Source organism: Homarus americanus, unplaced genomic scaffold (assembly GCF_018991925.1).
Source record: "Homarus americanus isolate GMGI-L3 unplaced genomic scaffold, GMGI_Hamer_2.0 scaffold24694, whole genome shotgun sequence".
NCBI classification, from domain to species: Eukaryota; Metazoa; Arthropoda; class Malacostraca; order Decapoda; family Nephropidae; genus Homarus; species Homarus americanus.
Window position 1 is genome coordinate 9,554,800 of NW_024732780.1, and position 26,866 is coordinate 9,581,665.

The following is a 26,866-nucleotide window of genomic DNA, read 5'->3' on the forward strand; positions in this document are numbered from 1 at the left end:
CTTACCTCTCTCAGTCTGCAGTTTATGATCAAACTCAGAATGATTACAAAGAAACAAGTATATTCTGTAACAAGTATTTCATCAGAATTTATCCCCTAATATTTTTAATGGTCTGTAGTTAGATTAAAGAGATCAATATAATTATGTAAATAATAATAGTTTACACGGTTCTAGGATGAGGTTTTAAGAAATGTTCCTCCTTCCTGCCTGCATGTCATAAGAGATGACCAGTAGTGAACACATCAGTGACTGCCAACAGTTAACTGAGCTCGTTGTAGCGTTTACTGTGGGTCGAGGTGCATCACTCACACGTTGCTTAGTAGAGAGAGGAAGAAGGTCGTTAGACAGTAAATAGAGTTGACAGTGACCTGGAAAATCTTCTATAGTGTTGATCTTAACCTGGTGATACAGTAGTGACTGGGAAATAGTGTGCATGTCTCACCATCCCCTTGAGATGGGACACATCTCTCTCAGTTCTGATACACGGATGAGTGTATCAGAGATGTGATAGAATATGCTTGTTGGTTGTTTATTACTCTGGGCTTGGTTTATATTTTTCAAGAACTGAATTCTGTTATTGGCTTGACACTACAGTAAATATTAGACTTGTACTACAGTAAGATACTAATAGTTACTAGAGTTGTGAGAATGTTACAGTAAGACTTAGACTGGTACAGTAAGGTATTACTAGTTGTAGAGTACTGTATGGAGTGTACAGCTATAAGTTGGAGTAAGTTTGCTTGTATCCAGAACTATAAAGACACGAGGAGTTAGTGGATTGTGAGATGTTCCCAACTATGCTGTTGTCAAGAACAGCTTATCCTGATAGGATACATCCTCTTCACTCACAATATTAAACTTGATAATTTTTAAACTATTCACATAAATGGATAATAAAACTTTGAATAAAAGTTCAGACAAGTAAACAAAATTTCTGCGTGGTTCAGATGCTCAGATTTCTCATGGATGTTATTTGGAAAATTATCTTTAAATAAATAGTTTTCTTAACAATATATTATACGAGGCATAATCAGATTGATAAGGTATGTAAGTAGTTTTATAAGACCTTATTTTTGATATGTGCAAATAAGAAATATTTATGTGGAGAAAAAAAGAATTTTTCCCCCAGTCAAGAGTTGCCAATAATGAGAACGTTCTGCTTCTTTCCCTCAACTGTCCTGGTCTTGGTCTTTACTGCCTCTGTTATGTTCATGAAAGCTCCCAGTACAATTATCTACAGAATTTTTGAAGTGTGATACAAATTTTCAATAATATCTTCGTCTTTAAACCACACCAGTACAGCAGCTACAGTACACCAGAAATGTTTCTTTGATACAATAATTCTTAGATGGAGTTTCAGTAAGATAATGACTGTCTCTCAGTGTGAGTCATCAGCCCACACATCACACGAAAGAGGAAACATTTCTCTGACCCGACACACATCTCATCACTCTGTAATGTCACTTTTCTTTTGAACAAGAGAAAATTTAGTTATTTAAATTTTATCTAAACAGGAAGAATTAAATATTCTGTATCAATGAGGTCATGTAATGAGTCTGTCAGAAATTTAATTTGTCACTCACTAATGAAAATGTCCACAAATCATTGATAATGAGGATGGTGAAGGCATAATAATAATACTGGCTATTATTATTCATGTAATCTTATACAAACTTGACAAATATGTTGTTAAAAGTCTTGTTGTTGTACAGCATCAGCTGGAGAGTAACTTCAGTCATTGATCATCAATAATTCATGAGACCCTAAGCTAATTATATAAATTTATAAATTATCAAAAATTATTGAATGTTAACTATACTATATTAGAAATTACCAGCCCATTGGTTCTACTTTAGATAGAATGACAAATTTTGTGCTTTGAAAGTTTTGACCTCGTGCAAGACATTTAATGCTGACTTTATCAGCTTCTGTGATTGATTTCTAATCTTTTGGGATATTAGCAGTTGTTTTTTCCTGTAATGAGGAGCTTCCTTAAGACACACACACTAAGAGTAATGGACATGTAACACTGAATAACCACATACAGTAGATGTTTATGAGAGAACAAATAAATTAGTTCCTACAAAACCGTCAACCCTAAACTCACATTTCACTGATAAACAGAAACATTTTATATAAGTTATGACAAAAATTACATTCAACTTAATACTGTATTTGTTCCTTGAGTCTCTTCACATTTCTTAAGTCTGTCAGGAGAAGCTTTCATGAACAATGAATCATGTTTTGTAACAATGCTCTGTATTAAATGTGTTTACTGTCACAAATGTTTACTGTGTTGACAACTCTTAAGACTAATGATATTCTAAGTGCTGACAGTAACAAATGAGCATAGGTTACAAACAGTCATTCTTTAATATTCTTGATCTCTGAGTACAACTTGAACACCAACCCTGTTCCCCAACAGATACCACCATCCCGTCTCCTTCTTGGGGAACTATCTTGTCATTGTGTGCACTGCTCTATTGATTTCTTAAAAGTATTACATTAACACTTATATTCGCCATATGACATGATAGTTCCTTAATGTGCTTAGACCAGCATCAAGGTGCCTAACTGTGTATGATCACTTGGTTTAGTTCAGTAGATCTAGATGTACACAAATTATCTAGATATACTCATGTCATCTAGCTAGACCCTTGTGTACATAAAGCCTGGGTATTCCTCATCTTCAACTGAGAACCTTAGTACAGTATTGTAGCTTGAATTATTTAATGAAGCTGAGAAGGGTGTAAGTTTACCCATTGTGTTACACCCAGGTACATGCTGGCTGTGTTACACCCAGGTACATGCTGGCTGTGTTACACCCAGGTACATGCTGGCTGTGTTACACCCAGGTACATGCTGGCTGTGTTACACCCAGGTACATGCTGGCTGTGTTACACCCAGGTACATGCTGGCTGTGTTACACCCAGGTACATGCTGGCTGTGTTACACCCAGGTACATGCTGGCTGTGTTACACCTAGCTATATATACTGGCTGTGTTACACCTAGCTATACATGCTGTGTGTCCTTGCTAGGTAGAGGAGAGTACAGTATTGTTGACCTAAGTGTATATTTAGTTGGTGTATTATAAGCATATACCTGTACTGAACTATACTGTACTGTAGCCATACTTAATATTTTATATGTCACTGATGGTGAGTTAAAGGGAAATACCTAACTATTAAGTAAAAGAATAATTATTTTAAACATGTCTTCATGTCATAATGGCTACTCATGAACACATCAAACATTTCTAAAGGATGAGTTTGTATTCTCTGAGTATTTATTGTAAATTACTTAATTATAAGACATTCACATTTCATTGTTTACTATAAAACTGTGATGTTAAACATAATGAGGCTGATGTGCACATATCACCAGGCTGTAGTAGTCAACACAGTGGTAGAAAGTGATGATGATGTCATTTCAGAACATAATCCATAGTACAGTACTGGTGATGTAGGCAGACAGCTTCCCATGTGTTCACTAGAGTGTAAATCATGACACAACTTTCATTTGCTCTTTGATAACAGTATTTTTCTAGTTGTGTCTCTATATAATTGCAGGTATTTCTATCCAATTTTCAGGTATATTGATATAAAATGAAAATAACTGTTTTATCCATTACTTGGGATACCTTATTGATTTTAATAACTCAGATCTTAAGATAATGAAAGATGACCGTACATTTTACAAGCTGTTACCGGTGACCTCAATGTAGATGTTTTATTGTCACTCGTGAAAATATTACTAAGGAGTTATTTAAACTTAATTGTTAACTCACGAGAGAAATAGTTCAACCGGAAGTTTTGCATCATTTTAAAAACTAAGGAACTTGATCTGTGAGTCTGTAAGGCTTGTCTCTACTCGCGACCAGTTGCTGTGTGCAGGATCTTTTCTTATACTGTACTTCATTCAGTGCAAAGTTTTTATTACTTGTGCCTGTCTTACCAACGCACCTTCTGTACCTCCAACACACTCCTTAACAGTCACCTTCTGTACCACCAACACACTCCTTAACGGTCACCTTCTGTACCACCAACACACTCCTTAACTGTCACCTTCTGTACCTCCAACACACTCCCTTAACTGTCACCTTCTGTACCTCCAACACACTCCTAGACTGTCACCTTCTCTTGTACCTCCAACACACTCCTAGACTGTCACCTTCTGTACCTCCAACACACTCCTAGACTGTCACCTCTGTACTTCCAACACACTCCCACGTCACCTTCTGTACCTCCAAATAATTCCTTAACTGTCACCTTCGCACTCCAACACAATCTTTGCACTGTCATACCTTCTGTACCTCCAACACACTCCCCTTAACTGTCACCTCTGTACCACCAACACACTCCCTTAACGTCACCTCTCTTCTGTACCACCAACATTAATTCCCTTAACTGTCACCTTCTTGTACCACCAACACACTCCCCTTAACTGTCACCTTCTTGTACCACCAACACACTCCTTAACTGTCACCTTCTGTACCACCAACACACCTCCCTTAACTGTCACCTTCTTCTGTACCACCAACACACTCTTAACTGTCACCTTCTGTACCACCAACACACTCCCCCTTAACTGTCACCTTCTGTACCACCAACACACTCCCTTAACTGTCACCTTCTGTACCTCCAACACACTTCCTTAACTGTCACCTTCTGTACCACCAACACACTTCCTTAACTGTCACCTTCTGTACCTCCAACACACTCCTTAACTGTCACCTTCTGTACCTCCCAACACACTCTCCTAACTGGGCTCACCTTCTGTACCACCAACACACTTCCTAACTGTCACCCTTCTGTACCACACCAACACACTCCCCTTAACTGTCACCTTCTGTACCACCAACACACTCCCTTAACTGTCACCTTCTGTACCTCCAAATTACCACTCCCTTAACTGTCACCTCTGTAATTCTCCAACACACTTCCTAACTGTCACCTTCTGTACCACCAACACACTTCCCTTAACTGTCACCTTCTGTACCACCAACACACTCCCTTTTAACTGTCACCTCTGTACCACCAAACACACTTCCTTAACTGTCACCTTCTGTACCTCCAACACACCCCTTAACTGTCACCTTCTGTACCTCCAACCACTTCCTTAACTGTCACCTTCTGTACCACACCAACACACTTCCTTAACTGTCACCTTCTGTACCACCAACACACTCTTTAACTGTCACCTTTCTGTACCTCCAAACATACTTCCTTAACTGTCACCTCTGTACCACCAACACACTCCTTAACTGTCACCTTCTGTACCACCAACACACTCCTTAACTGTCACCTTCTGTACCTCCAACACACCTCCCTTAACTGTCACCTTCTGTACCTCCAACACACTCCTTAACTGTCACCTTCTGTACCACCAACACACCCCTTAACTGTCACCTCCTTCTGTACCACCAACACACTCCTTAACTGTCACCTTCTGTACCTCCAACACACACCCCCTTAACTGTCACCTTCTGTACCTCCAACACACTCCTTAACTGTCACCTTCTGTACCTCCAACACACCTCCCTTTAACTGTCACCTTCTGTACCACCAACACACTCCTTTAACTGTCACCTTCTTGTACCACCACACACTCCTTTAACTGTCACCTCTGTACCACTCTTCACAACACACTCCTAGATCTGTCACCTCTGTACTCCAACACACACACTTCCTTAATCAGTCACCTTCTGTACCACCAACATTAATTTCCTTAACTGTCACCTTCTGTACCTCCAACACACTTCTTAACTGTCACCTTCTGTATCTCCAACCACACTCTAGACTGTCACCTTCTGTACCTCCAACACACTCCTTTAACTGTCACCTTCTGTACCTCCAACACACTCCTAGACTGTCACCTCTGTACCACCAACACACTCCTTGACTGTCACCTTCTGTACCTCCAACACACTCCTTGACTGTCACCTGCTGTACCACCAACACACTCCCTAACTGTCACCTTCTGTACTCCAACACACCCTAGACTGTCACCTTCTTGTACCACCAACACACCCTAGACTGTCACCTTCTGTACCTCCAACACACCCTAGACTGTCACCTTCTGTACTCCAACACACTCCGGGACTGTCACCTCTGTACCTCCAACACACTCCTAGGACTGTCACCTCTGTACCTCCAACACACTCCTTTAACTGTCACCTTCTGTACCTCCAACACACCTCAGATCACTGTCACCTTTCTGTACCTCCAACACACTCCCTTAACTGTCACCTTCTGGTACCACCAACACACTTCCTTAACTGTCACCTTCGTACCACCAACACACTCCTTAACTGTCACCTCTGTACCACCAACACACTCCCTTAACTGTCACCTTCTGTACCACCACACCCTAGACTGTCACCTTCTGTACCTCCAAACACACTCTTAACTGTCACCTTCTGTACCCAACACACTCCTTAGACTGTCACCTTCTGTACCACCAACACACTTCCTTAACTGTCACCTTCTGTACCACCAACACACCCCTTAACTGTCACCTCTGTACCACCAACACACTCCTAGACTGTCACCTTCTGTACCACCTCACAACACTTCCTTAACTGTCACCTTCTGTACCTCCAACACACTCCCTTAACTGCACCTTCTGTACCACCAACACACCCAACACACCTCTAACTGTCACCTTCTGTACCACCAACACACTCCTTTAACTGTCACCTTCTTGTACCACCAACACACTCCTTAACTGTCACCCTGTACTCCAACACACTCCCTTAACTGTCACCCTTCTGTACCTCCAACACACCTCCTTAACTGTCACCTTCACTCTCCAACACACTCCCTTAACTGTCACCTTCTGTACCACCAACACACTCCTTTTAACTGTCACCTTCTGTACCACTCAACACACTCCTTAACTCGTCACCTTCCTCTGTACCACACTCAACACACTCCTCTTAACTGTCACCTTCTACCACCAACACACTCCTTAACTGTCACCTTCTGTACCACCTCAAAATATTATTCTATCCGTCATCATCACCTTCCTTCTGTACCACCAACACACCTTTAACTGTCACCTTCTGTACCACCAACACACTCTAACTGTCGTTCTCTGTGCCCACCAACACAATTCCTTTAACTGTCACCTCTGTACCACCAACACACCTCCTTAACTGTCACTGTACCTCCAACACACTCCTTTAACTGTCACCTTGTACCACCAACACACTCCCCTTAACTGTCACCTTCTGTACTCTCCAAATCACACTCCCCTTAACTGTCACCTTCACCACCAACACACTTAACTGTCACCTTCTGTACCACCAACACACCCCTTAACTGTCACCTCTGTACCTCCCAACACACTCCCTAACTGTCACCTTCTGTACCACCAACACACTCCTTAACTGTCACCTCTGTACCCCAACACACCTTAACTGTCACCTCTGTACCACCAACACACTCCTTTTAACTGTCACCTTCTGTACCACCAACACACTCCTTGAATGTCACCTTCTGTACCACCAACACACTCCTTAACTGTCACCTCTGTACCACCAACACACTCCCCTTAACTGTCACCTCTCTGTACCACCAACACACTCCTTAACTGTCACCTTCTGTACCACCAACACACTCCCTTAACTGTCACCTTCCTTGTACCACCACACCACACTCCCCTTAACTGTCACCTCTGTACTCTCCAACACACTCCTTTAACTGTCACCTCTGTACCTCACCAACACACACTCCCTAACTGTCACCTTCTGTACCTCCATGATATTCTGAATCTGCTCACCTTCTTTGTAAAATTTGCACTAACACACTCCCTTAACTGTCACCTTCTGGTACCACCAACACACTCCCCTTAACTTACCTCTGGTACCACCAACACACTCCTTAATCTGCCACCTCTGTACCACCAACACTCCCCTTAACTGTCACCTTCTGTAAGCACCAACACACTCCTTAACTGTCACTGTACCACCAACACACCTCCCTTAACTGTCACCTTCTTCTGTACCACCAACACACTCCTTGAACTGTCACCCTCTGTACCACCAAACACTCCCTTAACTGTCACCTTCTGTACCCCAACACACTTCTTAACTGTCACCTTCTGTACCACCAACACACTCTCTTAACTGTCACCTTCTTGTACCACTGCCAACACACTCCTTAACTGTCACCTTCTGTACCTCCAACACACTCCCTTAACTGTCACCTTCTGTACCACCAACACACTCCCTTTAACTGTCACCTTCTGTACCCAACACACCCTTAACTGTCACCTCTGTACCACCAACACACTCCCCTTAACTGTTACCTCTCTGTACCACCTCAACACACTCCTTAACTGTCACCTTCTGTACCACCAACACACTCCCTTAACTGTCACCTTCTGTACCAATTAACACACTCCTTAACTGGTCACCTCTTCTGTACCACCACCACCTTTAACTGTCACCTTCTGTACCACCACAACACACTCTTAACTGTCACCTTCTGTACCACTAACACACTCCTTAACTGTCACCTTCTGTACTACCACCACACTCCTAAATTGTCACCTTCTGTACCACCAACACACTCCCCCTTAACTGTCACCTTCTGTACCACCAACACACCTCCTTAACTGTCACCTTCTGTACCCTCCACCACACTCCTAATGTCACCTCTACCACCATGAACATACCCTTAACTGTCACCTTCTGCACCACCACAACACACTCTTAACTGTCACCTTTCTGTACCACCCAAACACACTCCTTAACTGCACACCTTCTGTACCACCACCACACTCCCCTAACTGTCACCTTCTGTACCACCAACACACTCCTTAACTGTCACCTCTCTGTACCACCAACACACTCCCTTAACTGTCACCTTCTGTACCACCAACACACTCCCTTAACTGTCACCTTCTTGTACCACCAACACACTCCCTTAACTGTCACCTTCTGTACCTCCAACACACTCTTAACTGTCACCTTCTGTACTCTCCAACACACTCCTTAATCAGCTTCACCTCTTGTACCACCAACACACTCCCTTAACTGTCACCTTCTGTACCACCAACACACTCCTTTAACTGTCACCTTCTGTACCACCAACACACCCCTTAACTGTCAAATTTTCCAGCCCCTCCAACACACTCCCCTTTAACTGTCACCTTCTGTACCCAACACACTCCTCTTAACTGTCACCTTCTCTGTACCACCAACACACTCCCTTTAACTGTCACCTTCTGTACCACCAACACACTTCCTTAACTGTCACCTTCTGTACCACCAAACACACTCCTTAACTGTCACCTTCTGTACCACCAACACACTCCTTAACTGTCACCTTCTGTACCACCAACACACTCCCTTAACTGTCACCTTCTGTACCACCAACACACTCTTTAACTGTCTCTGTCTGCCTCCACTATTATGCACAACAATTTCATCCCACTTATATTATATTCTTCCTAACGTGGTCTACTGCCTCTTATTGTCTCTCTTTTTATCTAGTTCTTCTTCTTTACTTAAGTGTCACTGTGTCAATACTTCCTCCTTATATTGCCTCTATGTCCCACAACTCTCCATTCTTCATTTGTTCTCTCAGTTGAACTCCATTTTTTCGTCAATTATTTTTCTCGGCCTCTTTGTTTCCTGTTGAGGTTCTATAAACTCGGTACAAACACTGACCTTGTTTGTGTACGTGAGTGATAATTGAACTAAACTCTCCAGCATATTTGTGTTTGGTGGCTTCCATGTTCTTGAGTCTCTCTCACATACAACCTTCCATTCTTACTTGTACCAACATTCAGTAACCATCTTAACATGACTCTCATCTTCCCACTGCCTGCATCTCTCTTGCCAGCATCCCTTAAGTGTTTTCCTCTGGTATCATTCAAGGTCCGAGTTCACAAAGATTCATATGTTAATATTTTCCCCCAAGTGAGGTTGAGAGAACACAGCTAGTGAAGAATTTCAGTGTAATTTTGATGCAAGTTTAGCCACTAAATGAAGCCTTTATGTGCCTATACATATCCAGTTTTATGACACTTGTCTCATCTCTCCCACCACCTTGTACAGTATAATACTGTATGTGTTTAAGAAAAAAAAACATTTTACCTTGAAATGTTTGAGATAATGACCTCAGTATTTAGAACAAGCTTCATGATCAGTGATGAGTCGCAGGAAAATTATGAATAAGACTTAATACCCTATGTACTCACTGACTGTTGTACTATAATACTTCAGATATATAACTCACTAATTATCTTAAAATCATATCATAATGAACTCTGGTTAAATTTGAGGGGCATCTTGTGTATATCAGAGATTTATGAACCATGGTATTTCTGGCTGTCTTATTGCAATAAACGACATAATATAAACAAGATGTACTATATGTTTGAGTCCACTTAATATGACTATAAAGGCCAGCCATGTTATAGTGGGTAAAAGCCTGTTGTACCTCACATAACTTACATCAACAATAATTCTCAGTACTGGATTCTTAAGTCATAGTCTAGATTTACTTAAACTTTACTTTAATACTTAACAAAACTGGTCAGTGTTTCTTGTATGGAGCATTTATATAAAACTATGAGTCCACAAAGTCACTTTAAACATTACTACTCATTAACTTTATAATTGACTTTGTCCTGCACGGTGGTAAATATTCTGGCAAAATGAGAGAATACTTATATCATTATACAGTGGTCTTAGTAGTGTGTCATGTAATTCAATTTTGCATTTACTTCAGTACAGTACTTGTAAATCCCACTCTGATTATCCATCGAGGACAGAACATTAAAAGTATATGAATATAATACTGTACCGGGATAAGTTGGGTAGTTTAGATATAGGATAGAGAGAAATATTTGGTTGCCCAGAGGAGAAGAAAAAAGATGAGAAATATGATTAATATTTAGGTTCACTGGGAAAATCTTAACAAAAGACTTGAGTGTTGTTGACTGTGTATACCGTATAGTGAAAGTCTATGAGGAATTGTAGGCTGTCGATACCTCAATAAAATATATGTATTCGATAGGAGTAGTTTGGTTGGAGTGTTAATTATCACTAGGTTCCTAGGGTGAGGTCAGTGGGCAGAGAGAAACACAGCATAAGTGTTTAGGATGGAGAGAAGAATTGTGTGTTAATTGAGATCAGGTTAATGAGGGAAGGTACAGAGGTTATTTGAAGAGTAGAGTAAAGCAATGTGTAGATGGGACCATGTACATAGACATTGGTGTGTGTGTGTGTGATAAATGATGTAGATAGATAGAGCCAACTTAACACGAGGTGAAAATTTACAGCAGGTTGAAACAGTAAACCTTGATCTGATAGTTATTGAGAGTGGGTAGGGATGCCATGTGCTGTGTTAGAGCTGCTCAGGTCAGGGTAATTCTCATGGAGGAGGGGGAAAAGATAACAGGTCTCACCAGCATCTTCTTAAGGACTTAGGTTGGAGTATGTTGTTAGATGAAGGTGTTTGTACGTCTAACAGTATTATATATAAAGAAGGAAATTGGTGGCGGCATTGTTTTTGTTTTGTGTATTTTATTGTTTATGCATTAATGAGATTTATGGTGTTGCTTCATTCTGTTCATTTAAGTATCACCCAAGTGTTTATTTAGTATGTTGATATTTTTAGCATAAATATTTTCTTTTTGTTTGGCAGGTCCCCCATCAGTGCACTCGCCTCATCTGGTGCACAGTGGTGGTAAAGTAACAATAGCAACATCAGGTGCGCTACAGCCTGTAGTTAGAGCGCCGTCTGTAGAGTCTCTGTCTAGTCACGAACAACACACACGTGCAGTTGTCTCGCCACACCCACGAGAAGGTTAGATGCCCGTCATCATCTTGTATATCTCAGTCCTTCAAGTCTCTCTCTCTCTCTCTCTATAATGATTCTAGTCAGTCGAAGGAACTGTAAATGATTAGTTCAGTGTATTGTTGTAAGTAGTCGACCAGTCTTCCCAGGGTGTTCTGCAAGGCACCACACATCTGGCAACACCTGTACCATACCTTCCTTTGTTCAACACTTACACATTTCTCTGATATTACCTACAACACTTTTTTTTTTATCATAACCAAAACACTTGTCTCAGATCACAACCACAACACATGTCTCAGATCACAACCACAAAACATGTCTCTGATCACAACCACAACACATGTCTCAGATCACAGCCACAACACATGTCTTTGATCACAACCACAAAACATGTCTCAGATCACAACCACAACACACAGTAGTCTATCTCACACATTTATACTGGACGTCATGTTACAGCTGTTAGTATTCTTCCGTACTGGTCTTGTGTCTTACTGCCTATGATCACTCTGCCCCTTCTCATGTTGTAAGAGAAATATTCATGAGTATTTATTACAAACTGGAGACAACTGCATCACTTGTGTGGTAGCTCAACTAACTCATACATGCTATTGGTAAATGTTTCCTATGTGTATGTATATATACTGTTGTTGGTGAGAGTTATTTTGACATTTTACCTGTAGAGATGCACTGAGTGAAGTGGTTAGAGAAGATCCTGCATGTTAACCCGCTTTAGGAGTGGGAACTGACGTGTTTTACCTAGATAGACGGTGCATTCATGCTTGGGATAATATCACGATTTTAGACTTTTACACAGTAACCTTTGATATTGTTTAAGGAAAATTGAACTTTAACCATGAATGAAATAATTCACTTGTTACATTAATCTTGCAATGTGTGTGTGTGTGTGTGAGTAACTGCTCTTTTTCATGTTTTCTATGTGTTTAAATGAATTATATTTGTGTATTTATTGTTATTTATGTCTGTATACAGTAGTGTGTGTACTATGTAGGTTTTTTGTGTGTGTATGGCTGACAAGTGTGTTTGAGTTTGTACAGCATCTCCAAACATTATCTCTCTGGATGGGTCTGATGACTTCCCAAATGCTACCTGCAACTCATGTCTCGGGAGGGTTGGTATGCCTGGCTCTGTGTCCCGGGAGGGTTGGTATGCCTGGCTCTGTGCCCCGGGAGGGTTGGTATGCCTGGCTCTGTGCCCCGGGAGGGTTGCTATGCCTGGCTCCATGTCCCAGGAGGGTTGGTATGCCTGGCTGTGTGTCCCATGTCCCAGGAGGGTTGGTATGCCTGGCTGTGTGTCCCAGGAGGGTTGGTATGCCTGGCTGTGTGTCCCAGGAGGGTTGGTATGCCTGGCTCCATGTCCCAGGAGGGTTGGTATGCCTGGCTCCATGTCCCAGGAGGGTTGGTATGCCTGGCTCCATGTCCCAGGAGGGTTGGTATGCCTGACTACATCTGGTAACCCAACACCATATTAATTACGAGAAAATAAAAACAACATTGTATTACTCATGTTAAACTATACAGAACAGGAACGACCATGTACCATTATCTATCATCCTCGGTGTGTTAATGTTTCATACTGCGGTCAGATACTTTTGGGGTATAATATACATTACATATCCATACTATTAATAATGTATATGCAGAGAGTGAAGGAACCTTGGACTTCAATGTGTGTATGTGTGTGTGTGTGTGTGTGTGTGTGTGTGTGTGTGTGTGTGTGTGTGTGTGTGTGTGTGTGTGTGTGTGTGTGTGTGTGTGTGTTAGGTAAAGCATCAAGGAAGGATCTCTGGCCTAAAATCAAGTCTTCACACACACACACACACACACACACACACACACACACATATAGGATGCAAATATTTGACGTTAATAAAAGTGCCATTACGGTATATTTATTTATGTGTTGATGTCGTTCCCCAGTGTTGCCGCCCATGTCATTAAGCAGTACAGTGATGGCAGCAGCCCCAAGTTATTATCACGAGGCAGGTCCACCTTCACCCACTAAATACCACGAAAATGGTCATGACACGTTTTCTGATTTTGTCACGCTCGTCTGTCAGGAAGCCCAGAACACGCAACATACTCAGGTAAGTCAAGAGCGAGTTCAATTTTCTATCCAGCTCATGCAAGTACGGTAAGTTGGGTGAAGATATGGCTATTTTTATATGATACTGAGAGCAATATCTCTCTCTCTCTCTTTTTAGCTTGCATTCACTATTATCTTCCTCCCACAACACAATCTTCCCAACTCCTTCACTACCCTTTGTAATTTACCTTCTGAATCAATCATCAGTTCAGTGTCATCTGTAAACAGTAGCCGGCTCACCTTTCATTTATTACCACATGTTCCCGTTAATCTTATACCTGTACCTATCTTCCTCACTCTTGCTGCCATCTATAGCTGTAGTATACCTGCATGTGTCTCTGTACCTGTTAAACTGTATACCATATTGTTTGTATACATGCTGAACTGTGTATTGTACTTGCATTGTCTATACATATGGTGAACTGTATACTGTACCTGTATTGTCTGTACTATACATTCTGAACTGTATACCTGCATTTTCTATACACATGTTGAACTGTATACCTGCATTATCTCTATACATACCAAATGAATGGGAAATTTTTATGGTGATTTTACTGACTAAATATTATTATCATCATCGTTACATAATCTTGGTACTTTCTTTACTTTCACTAGGAGTCAGTTTCCCTTTTCCCCACCTCACTAAGTTGTATCCCTCACTCTCTTTATAAAACCTATGACAGCATTTGACAGTTTCCTATTTATCTTGTTATGTTTTCAGCACGTCTAATATCACATTTCTATCGACTCTTTGCAATTATTTTTTTTCTTTTCCTAAATTGAAGGGTGTTTTATAAATACACTCACTTTAAAAATATTTGTCACTGTATCCCTCAATGTAAAGTTTTGTCACACACACAGCTTGGGAGACTAATCTACAGGTGTAATAAGCTTGGGAGACTAATCTACAGATGTAATAAGCTCGGGAGGCTAATCTACAGGTGTAATAAGCTTGGGAGGTTAATCTACAGGTGTAATAAGCTTGGGAGACTAATCTACAGATGTAATAAGCTCGGGAGGCTAATCTACAGGTGTAATAAGCTTGGGAGGTTAATCTACAGGTGTAATAAGCTTGGGAGGTTAATCTACAGGTGTAATAAGCTTGGGAGACTAATGTAAAGGTGTAATAAGCTTGGGAGACTAATCTAAAGGTGTAATAAGCTTGGGAGGCTAATCTACAGGTGTAATAAGCTTGGGAGACTAATCTAAAGGTGTAATAAGCGTGGGAGACTAATCTAAAGGTGTAATAAGCTTGGGAGGCTAGTCTACAGGTGTAATAAGCTTGGGAAGCTAATCCACAGTTGAAATAAGCTTGGGAGGCTAATCTACAGGTGTAATAAGCTTGGGAGGCTAATCCATGGATGAAATAAGCTTGGGAGGCTAATCTACAGGTGTAATAAGCTTGGAAGGCTAATCTAGGTGTAATAAGCTTGGGAGGCTAATGTACAGGTGTAATAAGCTTGGGAGATTAATCTACAGATGTTCCTTAAAATTCTTTCTCTGTTTTTTTCATTCCTTTTTTTATCACTGTCCTTTTTATACAGTGTACAGTGCTTATATTCTTACTATAGGTGTGTCATTCTTTGGTTCATCCGCCTCTGTTGTGTCATTCTTTGGTTCATCCGCCTCTGTTGTGTCATTCTTTGGTTCATCCGCCTCTGTTGTGTCATTCTTTGGTTCATCCGCCTCTGTTGTGTCATTCTTTGGTTCATCCGCCTCTGTTGTGTCATTCTTTGGTTCATCCGCCTCTGTTGTGTCATTCTTTGGTTCATCCGCCTCTGTTGTGTCATTCTTGGTTCATCCGTTCATCATGCCTGTTGTGTCATTCTTTGGTTCATCCGCCTCTGTTGTGTCATTCTTTGGTTCATCCGCCTCTGTTGTGTCATTCTTTGGTTCATCCGCCTCTGTTGTGTCATTCTTTGGTTCATCCGCCTCTGTTGTGTCATTCTTTGGTTCATCCGCCTCTGTTAAACCATTAGGTCTTCTTCTTCTTCTTCTCTTTAATATTCCTTCCCTTCTTGTTGCTTTTGTTCTTTTTAACTTTGATTATAGCCTCTCCCATCTCTTTCTCTCTCTCTCTTACTAGTTTTGTCTCCCTCTCTTCCATCTCTCTCTCTCACTTACTAGTTTTATCTCCCTCTCTTCCATCTCTCTCTCTCTCTTACTTGTTTTATCTCCCTCTCTTCCATCTCTCTCTCTCACTTACCAGTTTTATCTCCCTCTCTTCCATCTCTTTCTCTCTCTCTTACTAGTTTTATCTCCCTTACTTTCCCACTTTTAATTCCCTCTGTGTGTCCGTACTTAGATACTAACTCTTGACTCTTTCACATCTATTAGTACATTCTTCAGTTGGTGTTCCTCCTATCTCTAGTTTTATTGTGAAATATTTCCATCTTATAATAAATGTATCTTCTTTCATTCTTATTGCCATTTCTATTTTTTTTTTTTTTTCATTTGGGTTTCTCATTCTATCGAGTTACCGTGTTTGCCGGCGTATAAGACTCGCCACCGCATAAGACGCACCCCTATTTTACAAGGATATTTTGTGATTTTAAAATGGTTTTGTATGGGAAAACATTTGATTTTGTGTAGGTAAATACAATATATACTGGAATCAAGTAGGAAATCATAGCTAAAAAGAAATTCATTGGTATCAGTGAATACTGGTACATGCAGACAAAACAAATATACTGTATCGGTAAAAACTGGTACATATCAAGCAGCAAAGTACAATAAATGTGAATGAATTCTTAAACTGTAGATACTGTACATGCAGACAAAGCAAATATTTCATTGAATATTAGTACACATCAAGCAACAGGAAAATTTTTTTTATGTATTCTAATAGAAACTGGTATTTCAGTGAATATCATAGACTACATAGCCAGCAGCAAAAAACATAAAAAAAGGTATCATAAAGGTTTATTTAATCATCATCCACAAGACCTTTAATATCATCATCTTCAGAACTCGGTAAAGCAACATCCTCAAAGCCTGAAAACTCATTCTCACTGCTGGCATCCATATTACCGTACTCTCTTCATCACTGGAATTCTCTACAATAGGATCTGGGTCATCAGTATTTTCTTCAAACAATAAATCGTCCTCAGTACCATCAAGGGCATTACTAATGCCATATTTTTTAAATGATTTCACAACTATCTCTTCTTTTACAGCACTCCATGACCCACTCAAACACCTGTGTAATAGTAGGCTTCTTCCTTCTTCCTGACGGTGTCACTTCAAATTCTGAAGCCTGCATCCACTTGTTCCACTCCTCCTTCATGAATCCTTTAAGTGGCTTATTGATAGAGACATCTAAAGGCTGCAACTGACTGGTTAGGCCTCCTGGAATTACAGCTAACTGAGTCTTCAGTTGTCCAACTTTCCTCTTAACAAGTTCAGTCCTATGAGCCTGAAACTGGTCCCAAACTAATAAGGCAGGTTTCTTTAATAGCCCACCAGGACGCCTGGACCACACTTTATTTATCCACACTTTCACTCCTCCCTCATCCATCCAACCTTTTGGATGGACATGAACATAAACTCCATTGGGTATTCTTTCTTTAGGTAATGTCTTTCTTTTCAAAATTAGAAGAGGTGGCAGTTTTGTGCCATCAGCGCAGCATGCTAAAACAACTGTGTAGTGTGTCTTCTCGTGGCCACATGTTTTAACAGTCACAGTTTTAGCACCTGTAGCATCTTGTTTGATGACACATCGAATGTCAGAGGGATTTCGTCCATATTTGCTAACTGTGAAAGTTCAAAATTAATTTATTTTCTGTCATTAATCACATACCTGTGAAACTCAATAAATTTATCTTTGTATTCAGCTGGCATTTTTTAAGCTATTCTTGTTGTAGCCCTCATACATAGGTTATTTCTCCTCATAAATCTGGAGCACCATCATGTTGATCCTCCTAAATCATCAATATCTCTGTTCATTGCTATCAGTCTTGAATGGTGAATAATAATTTTGGTGGATACTGAAATACCCAAGCTTCTTTGGTCTAACACCCATGTTTTTAATTCTTCTTCTAGTTCTGGCCACTTTACAATTCCCCTACGGAGACAGTGTTTGCTACGTCCAGCAGCTTTCGGCTGATCTTCTTGTTTCCTCCAAGTCCTTATCATTTTCTCGGTTGGTGGTGGACCAAAATGTCGTGCAGCTACCCTATTACCGTGTTCTTTCACATAGCCTACGACATCGAGCTTAAACTTAATGTTATAGCAATGTCTTCGTTCCTTTTGAGCCATGGGTTTAAACTCTGTAGGAAATTTCAATAAAAAATGTTAAGGGAATAACCCAACTCTACCTTGTTTATAGTTTGGTCAAGAGAATTACCGACAGGATGTGAAACTTGTATTTTTGGCTGTGATGTTTTGTGTTGCTGCAATCTGCCACCAGGGTGTAACACCATCATTATTGTTTTGGCGTCATCAACTCATTGCAAATAGCTGACTGGCGGCTGAACTTTCTGTTAACATTTCTTTAATCTTTCTAGGGTCATTTATCATTTGATAATAAACAAATGTTTCTTAAAGGTAATACAGTCCTTAAATAATGTAAGACATGTATCTGGTGTGGGTTACGTGTGCTGGGGAAGGAGGTACAGTGAGATGTTGTGAACTTCCCTCTGCCGTTAAGTCGATGTAAGCCAATATTTACGTCTTCGGCAAATTTGCCGTAAGTTTGTGATAATTTGGCTTGTTTTTCAGTATTTTATTATTTGTAATATTATTAGTAACAATTTTTGTGCTTAGTGGACTACTGCTCGTCCCAGACTCCCTAGCTAGGCACCTCCGCCTACGGCGCTCAGCCTCCCAATTGTAATACGGGCGCATTAGACCCAAGGTAATTTGTGATACATTTTGGGGGAAAAAATGCATCTTATACGCCAGCAAATACCGTATTTCAAATCAGCTTCTTGTTTTTTCTTTAAATTTTGTCAATGTGGCGGTTCTTCTTTGTTTTTTGCATTCATTCACCATTCTTTTTATTATTATTTTCCTGTTAATATTCATGTATTCCTCACTTTATCACTCCTTTCTCACAACAATGACTCACATGCCCTTTCTTTATTCCTTCACTAGCACTGCCAACCTCTCATCCTACACGACTATGATTATCAGAAGGTTGTTAATGTGGTTTGAGTATTTTTTATATTTTGTGATAAGAAAGTTTGTAAATGTTGGATATATTATAGAGAAAAATAAATGGGTAGGTTTATTAATAAGAGCACTGTTTCCTGCAGCAAGCATCTCCGCCTGGTGTTGCTCGCAGTCCAACAAAAATCCAGGGAGGTTATTATACAACTGGTTCAATGCTTCCTCCACCACCCCCTCCGCCCATGGCCAGACCTGTAGCCATCATCAGGTCCACAGGTACGGCTCTGCTTCTGTTGGAGTACAATTTATTTCAGTTACAGAGAGCGTCATACTGATTTATACAAGAGCCTTAAAACTTGAGTTAAATTTTTTGTGTGTCTTAGAGTTACATGAGTTCTTAATACAGTATAGAGAGCTGAGGGTAAGTTTTATCATTGGTGGAAATAGTGAAATATGATTTAAAGTTTGTAATTGGTTTTTATTTTAAGTATTTGATCTAATGAACACATATGGTTGTCTTCAGCTGACCTGGCACACAGTGGGAGTGTGTCACCAGGTCCAGTGTCACCTCCACACTCAGCCGCTGGTAGTAGTGGGGGTAATGGCTCGTCTATCCTACCCGACGTGTCTCCACCCGACCGCAGAGATGACGGCCTCAGTCCACCTCCCCCGGCCACGTCCGCGCCGCCCGTCTCGCAGGTACTGACACTCAGGTTTTGGATGACACAACTGTTTTCCTCTTAACTGTTTTATGTTCATTGTGTTTGTTTTACCTGATTGAAATTAATATTTTATGGAGTATTAAATCAAAATGCATACCATCAAGAAGTTTATGTTTTTCTACATAAAGCAGTACAGTACTTAGGACTCATTCCAGCATATACAGTTAAGTCTGGAAGAAACAGTTTAAGCTGACTTGCCTTGGGGCTGATTTGGTTTATATGGGTAAAGTTTAAGAGTAGAATTATGTTGTGCATAACTTGTCCTCAGTGTCACGTCCCACTGATGGGTCAATTATGTTCTTTTATCTCATTGTTTGTGTTGCCTTGTTGCATCATGATTTGAATTAAATATTACCCAGGGAAGATGTTTGTTAAGTACACAGTAATGTGAGCTTTGCTTCCTATTAATATTATGTCCTGCACCTCATGAGGCCGGGAGGTGGAACATAATGTTGTACACTGCATTAAAGGGATCACACTCCTCTTCTCAGACAGTGATGACTTATGAACGTGTAAATGTTGTCATGTCTTTAGTAAGGATCAGTCTAAAGTGTGTTGCTGACTCTCTCATGAAACAAGAGCTGAACACTTGAAATATTCATTATATATTACACAAGGTACAGTTAAAAACAAGATTTATAAATAGTTATTATTAATTTTTAATCAAGTGAATGTTATATATAATGTTATAATTATTGGTAGAAACCTTGTACAATAACACATTATATTATTTATAATAATCCTTACTGAGAGATACTGTACAGTACATGGCACAAGTTGTTCATATTGTACTTGTTATAAATTGACAAGTCACAAAATGTTGATATAGTTTTAATAATGATATAAGTCATCTGTGTCATTGAATAAGGGAGGATCACTTTAAACATTGGCTTCTTTTTTTACCCCAAATTACTGTCCTATCATACATTCACGTGTAGCAACAAGCGCCGTCTTATGCAAGGTAATGTGACAACAAACTTGCCTGACAAAGCTTTGTGTCTGATGCAACAAATTTTGTTTGGGTCATTATCATGTTGTGGGTACCAATAACAACTATAGTTCACTACTCAATGAAACAATAGTTTTTATAGTGCCCAACTGTGAGTCCATTTATCAAGTCATTTTTTTTCTGCATTTGTTTGACAATTTGCATTGATCCTAGATAGTTATTGCTGTGTGCCTTCAGCATGAAGTCTTTTGGACCGTCCATTAGTTATTTGCTCTCATGTAATTATATGGTGATGAATTAGATTGAGCTTTGTCATTTCTTAAATCTGTAACTTTACTGGATGATGCCATTTCCCATATACTGTATGTCAGTTCATTGACCATGTATTACTGTCCAGGCAGAGCCTATAGTGAAACTTTTTGCAAGTAACTTATATAACTGATGGACGGTCCTCATAGATGTTTGTGTGTGGCGCTAGCTTTGGAGGTGTGCGTATGTATCAACAGGACGGTCCACTGAGGTTAGCCATCACCAGCCGCCACGACCCTCCCTCTCACACCCCTCACCACCACCACCATCACCAGCATGGACAGGTGGGTCTCAGCCTCATTTTCTTAGTGTAGGTACAGCACAGCTATGTGTTAGTAATGGTCTCCACAGGATTAACAGCGTACAGTACAGTACTCTGGCAAAGTTTGGCTTGATCGGTGCACGGCAGAGAATGTGCTGTAGCCTTGACGATAACAAGATTTGCAGCTGCAGAAATGAATTAAAGTGAGTGAGTTAGTGCATGGTTAGATTATTATTATAGGTGCTACTGATGTTTGCACAAGACTTTGTTAAGCCACTGTTAGTGTAAAAATACTGCACTAGGATTTGTTTAGGCTCAAGCTCTTAATGTTAGTCATTTAATAGTTGATTCAAGTACTTAAAAGGTAAGCCAGTTTTAGACTTTAATACTATGAACTGTGCACTGAAGAGCAACTTTAAGTAATTTAATATTTTGTTGAGGCAAGATTATGTCAGACCCCTTAGAGTGAGTCTGATTAAAACTTGCTGTCAGTTACACTTAGATATTTCTAAGTGATTACAACTTGAAGTGAAACACAAGAATGTCTTTGTTACATTAGTAAGTAACAGATTTGATGACCTGATTATTATAGTCAGTTGATATTGTCATAATAATAATTTAACAGTATTAACACATGCTTGTGGTGTTACACTCACCACCACTCACAAGATGTACAGTAGAAGCCTTTTAGTGACAACACTGGTTGTTGTCCTGTTGTTGCCACAGATGCTCTTTTATGCACTGTTGAAATATGTTGTGACATTAAACCTTTATAGAAGAGCTGCTTCCCAATTGTTGAATCACTTAGGGTTAGTGGCTGTATCACATGCTCACTGTGTGTTTGTGTCTGTCTGTCTGCTTGTTTGTTGATGAGTATAATTATGTGACTGTACTGAATGAGGTAGTTTTTGTTTTGGGTAATGGCATGATTATTAACTGTTGTTGTAAAACAGTATAAAGCACATATTATAGAATTTCTAATGAGATAAAAGCCATAGGCTTGTCTTAAAAAGTTGTTTAATGTATTGTACTAATATCATACACTCATACAGAACCTTGCCATGTTCCTCCACCCTCTGAAGAAAAACTATTCCTTACTCTCAAGTTTGACTCCTGAAATACCATAATAAGATTTCTTATATAGAAGACATAATGTAACAAGTCTCTCTGTGACAACAACCCACTTTATAGTACTGTACTTTGAGTCTGAGCAAACCATTTCCTTTATTTTAAACATTTGTTGACTGTAGGTGAGGCAAGGCTTACCACCAGAGTACATAAACTATCTGACACAAAATACAATGTTTACATATCCATTTTATATACTTTAGATACAGTAGAATGTTTTTTACTGAACTAATTATTGCATGGGGCAGTCTGGAATATTGGAAATTCTGGTACAAATGAAGTTTTTGCCACAACAGTAGAGTGCCCCCTTTAGTGGAGAATGACCTCACAATCTTGAGTACAGTACAGTACAGTGTGGGGCAAACTCTATCAGTGAATGAAAAAACTTTGTCCTATTATGAATTGTACTGTAATACATACGTTAGATTATACCCATCAACATTTGATATTAATGTATGAATTGTGCACTAATGTGGTATACCTCTGGCAACACAATAGATATGTTCACAAAATCTACTTCGTTCTCAGAAACTTCAATGTTAGAGATAAGTTTAACATGAGTAAATTGAAATGGGTTCCAATCCTTTGCTATTCTGTACATTGCATACACCCAAAATAAACAAAAACTGCTATAATAAACAATAAAAATGATACATAGGACAACATACCGGGTACTTACTGGAGAACCTGGTCATACCTTGTTCCAGGTGTATAGGGCCCCAGCACCCTCACCTACTGTACTACTTCAATACACTACTTACACTTCCCCTCACATTCATTCAATCAATCAGTGCTGTCCTTATATCTGAAGGTTGGCGACCACAGTCCTCCACTCTAAACGTTCTCGGGCCCAGTTTTTAATTTCATACATCCATCCCAGTCTCTATCTTCCCTTGGCCCTCCTACCCTCACCTTTACCCATTAATATTTCTGTTAGTATTTCCCTATCCCTAATTATATGACCAAAGTATCTAATTGTTTCTTTTTTTGTACATTTCAAGTATTTCTCTTGAAGTTTTTACTACTCTTAGTACTTCTTCATCTGTTTTCTGCCAGTATAACTTATTCTTAACATTAGCCTATAACATCACATTTCAAAGGCCTCCAACCTCTTTCTGGTGTCTGCTGAAAGTGCCCATGCTTCTGACCCATACATTAGTCCTTGCCATATAAAGCCATTCAGCAGCCTTTTCCTCAAAGTGAAGTTAATGTCCCCCTTTTCATTAGGCCTTTTAGATTATTAATTACAGTTTTTGCTTGCCCTATTCTTGTTTTGATTTCTTCCCTACATCTACCATCACAGTTAATGCCTACCATAATTTTCATTTGAGGATTCATTTCCAGTTTGGAAACAATCATTACTTTAGTCTTCACAGCATTAACTTTTAACCCATATTTTTCACTTTTTTGCACCAATCAGTTACTGTAATGAGTTTTTGTAATGCCTCTTCACTATCCATGATAAGAGGAGTACCATCTGCATAGCTTATATTTGATATTACTTTACTATAACTTTTAGTCCTTCATTATCACTTATTACTTCTCTCATTAAGAATTCTGAATATAATGTCATCTAAATATGTTCTGATGGTCAGTTATAGAGACGTATCTTATATATGTGAGTCAAACATCATTTACGGGCTGGATGGATGAAAAGGCTTATGAAAATCATTAACACTGGTCAAGACTGATTCACCTTCATTAATACTAAAAGTGATGTGGTTATTCTACTTGTCTCTTTAAAAAGCTACTGTTTACTGTAGGGAATGAGAAAAATCTTAAAATAGGTTCCAGAAGTTGTCTAACAGTTATAGAATTAGGGGAAATTTGGACAACTACCCTGTTCTTGTTTATCAATAGAGAATAATGAGAGGAAATAATGACACATGAATGCAATGACACAAGAGGTACGTACCCCCGGCATAGGGAACATCAGGTTCAGTGTTGTACCTCCTGGCAGGCTGGGAGTGTATGATATATGTTAGGTGTGGTAAGTGTAGGGTTTAAGCTTTATGCCAAGGTTAACACAGCTCCACCCTCGTGCTGTGTCACTATCAAAGGAATTTATATCAACACTATTTTAGGAGTTTTTTATCGGCTTCAAATGAACTGTATTTTATTTAGCACTTGTTTGATTGGTGAGTAAGGCCATCAGTAGGAAGGAGCTGTTGTGAAGGAAGGTAAGTGTGAAGAGGATTGTATAGTTGAATTATTGTGACTGTGTGTAAGATATTATTTATACAGGAAGGTAAGATTTGGGTGTTTTGGGATGCTTGGGATTTACCCTGTGTAGATATTTCCCTTATCAATCAGACTGGGGAGAATTTGGGGAATTACTGCTAAGGTAAGGTCACTTTGTTGATCCTTTATGAAGAATTAATTTCATTCTCCTCGATTTTTAATTATACAGTATACGATAATATTGTCTGTGTTGAAATTTTACCTTTGTATGAATTTTTACATTTAATGAATGAATCCAAATCTCAAATAATCGATTTTTAGCAGAAATTGTTTATATAAATATCTTAAACTTACTATATACAGTATCCAAATATTCTCCTCCTCCTCCACTACTACTATTACAACTAAAACATACAAACCTCTATGGAGTACTGTACTGTACAAGGGGACCCTGACTTACCAACACCCGCTGATATAAATGAGGTTGAGCTTGAAATTTACAGTATTTTATTTACCTGATGACATATTTTTTACTTTCATTTACTGTATTTTGTCATTTTATTTCTTCTTTTGTCTTAAATTAAGTGATTTTAGAGGTATATAAGAACCTAGGTTATGATATATAGTGGGATTTTAGACATTGTTCTGTAAGTACGGTATGTATATAACATGTGTTCCGACTTACGTACAAATACGACTTAAGAATGTCCTCAGGAACGGAACCCAATCATAACCCGGGGACCCCCCAGTACAGTGAATTGTAAGAATAAGGTGAGTAAATTTTCAGTCATGTATTTTAAACTTATTGTGATTTGTAAATTGGTCCTGAATACTTGCTTGATAATTTTATTTAGTACAAGCCCCAAAAAATCAAGAACAAGCACTGCCACAAGTAAGCCAGCTCACACCTGTTACCATTCAGTGTACAGTATAAGTATCAACACTTTCAATATACTGTAGTGACTTTTCTGAGACTTCCAAATAACTTGTTTCTAGATTTCTGAGGTTCTTCAGTACTGTTGTTTGTGTTAATGTACTGGTTCATTCTATTTTATTTTTACTCTGTATTTAGGTCGAGTTTCTTTCAGTATTTTAAGTGTTGTACTGTAGTGAGGAACTTAGTTACAAGAGACATCTACTCACCTGCTGGGGTGGGGAGTGATGTTGTCCCTTATCAGACACCCACTACTCTCACCCCTCCTCTTGGTGGTCCTCAGCCAGTGGTCCTAAAGTATGCTGGTTCAATCTCAGGGCATTCCCAGTCCAGCCAACTGTAGATTCTTTCCTAACTGTACAAGTTAGTTATCCACAGTGTCCCTGGCAGTCAGTCATGCCTATACTTTTACTTTTTATTTTTATCCTCTTCGCCACTGATCATCTCGTTAGCAGCTTGGCTGGTCGGCTCATCTGTGTTACTCATTGTTGGCAAGTACTGAGCATGAACTGGCTCCCGAATGTGTCGGAACCTGCACCAGTGTTGGTCAAATCTGGCCTTGAATGAGCTCACACTCGGTGCCATCACAACACTCTCTGGCAGGTTGTTTCAAGAGGCAAGAGTTCACAATTCTCACTCTGAAAAAGTTTGCCCTCACAGTTTTCTGGAATTGCGGCTTCTTCAACCTTGAGCTGTGACCCCTTGTGGGGCGGGTATCCACCAATTCCAAGTATGGACACTCGACTGAGTAGTGCCCTTTGAGATGTTTATACACCTCTATTAGGTCACTCCTTGTCTGTCTGTTGTAGGCGCTCTAATCTCCCCGGATAACTGTTGTGCCGAAGTGCAGGCACAAGTCTGGTGGCCCTCCTTTGGACATTTTCAATCAACTGACAGTCCCTAGCATATTTTTAACTTTTAAAATTGACCCTTTTCTTGGATTGAGGTAGGATACCCTGAAATATAACCTACAGAAGTGAATTAGATGAAGTAACCTGAATGAAAGGGAAAAGAATTAGTAAATTGTGAGGTGTTTGGAACAGCAGATAAGGCAGAGGGTGTAAATTGGCAAGTGTAGGAGTGGGTGAAGAGAGGTGCCTGAGATGGTGTGGACACATGAAAAGGCTGCAGATGAAGAGGATAATAAAGGTGGTGTACAGGAACACTCTAACAGATGTACAGGAACACTTTAACAGATGTACAGGTAGAAGGAACAACCTGCATTGTGGGAGTAGAAGGAGGAATGATGCATAAGGAGAGGATGAATTAATAGTGTACCGAAGACACATAATGTTAGGTTAGACTGGTGGCTATTCTAGCTTGGTCACCCATCAAAGGGGAGCTGC

The 26,866-nt window shown here is 39.7% G+C and overlaps 1 protein-coding gene across 1 annotated transcript in view; it reads left to right on the forward strand.

Annotated features, from left to right (window-relative positions):
• LOC121868972 overlaps window positions 1-26,866 on the forward strand; it is a 60,090-nt gene that overhangs the window by 21,115 nt on the left and 12,109 nt on the right. The window contains exons 6-12 of the mRNA XM_042370005.1: window positions 11,662-11,727; window positions 13,758-13,924; window positions 19,021-19,062; window positions 19,182-19,311; window positions 19,559-19,734; window positions 21,165-21,299; window positions 25,301-25,357. Coding sequence (XP_042225939.1) covers window positions 11,662-11,727; window positions 13,758-13,924; window positions 19,021-19,062; window positions 19,182-19,311; window positions 19,559-19,734; window positions 21,165-21,299; window positions 25,301-25,357 — 773 coding nt within the window. The remainder of the gene's footprint in view (window positions 1-11,661; window positions 11,728-13,757; window positions 13,925-19,020; window positions 19,063-19,181; window positions 19,312-19,558; window positions 19,735-21,164; window positions 21,300-25,300; window positions 25,358-26,866) is intronic.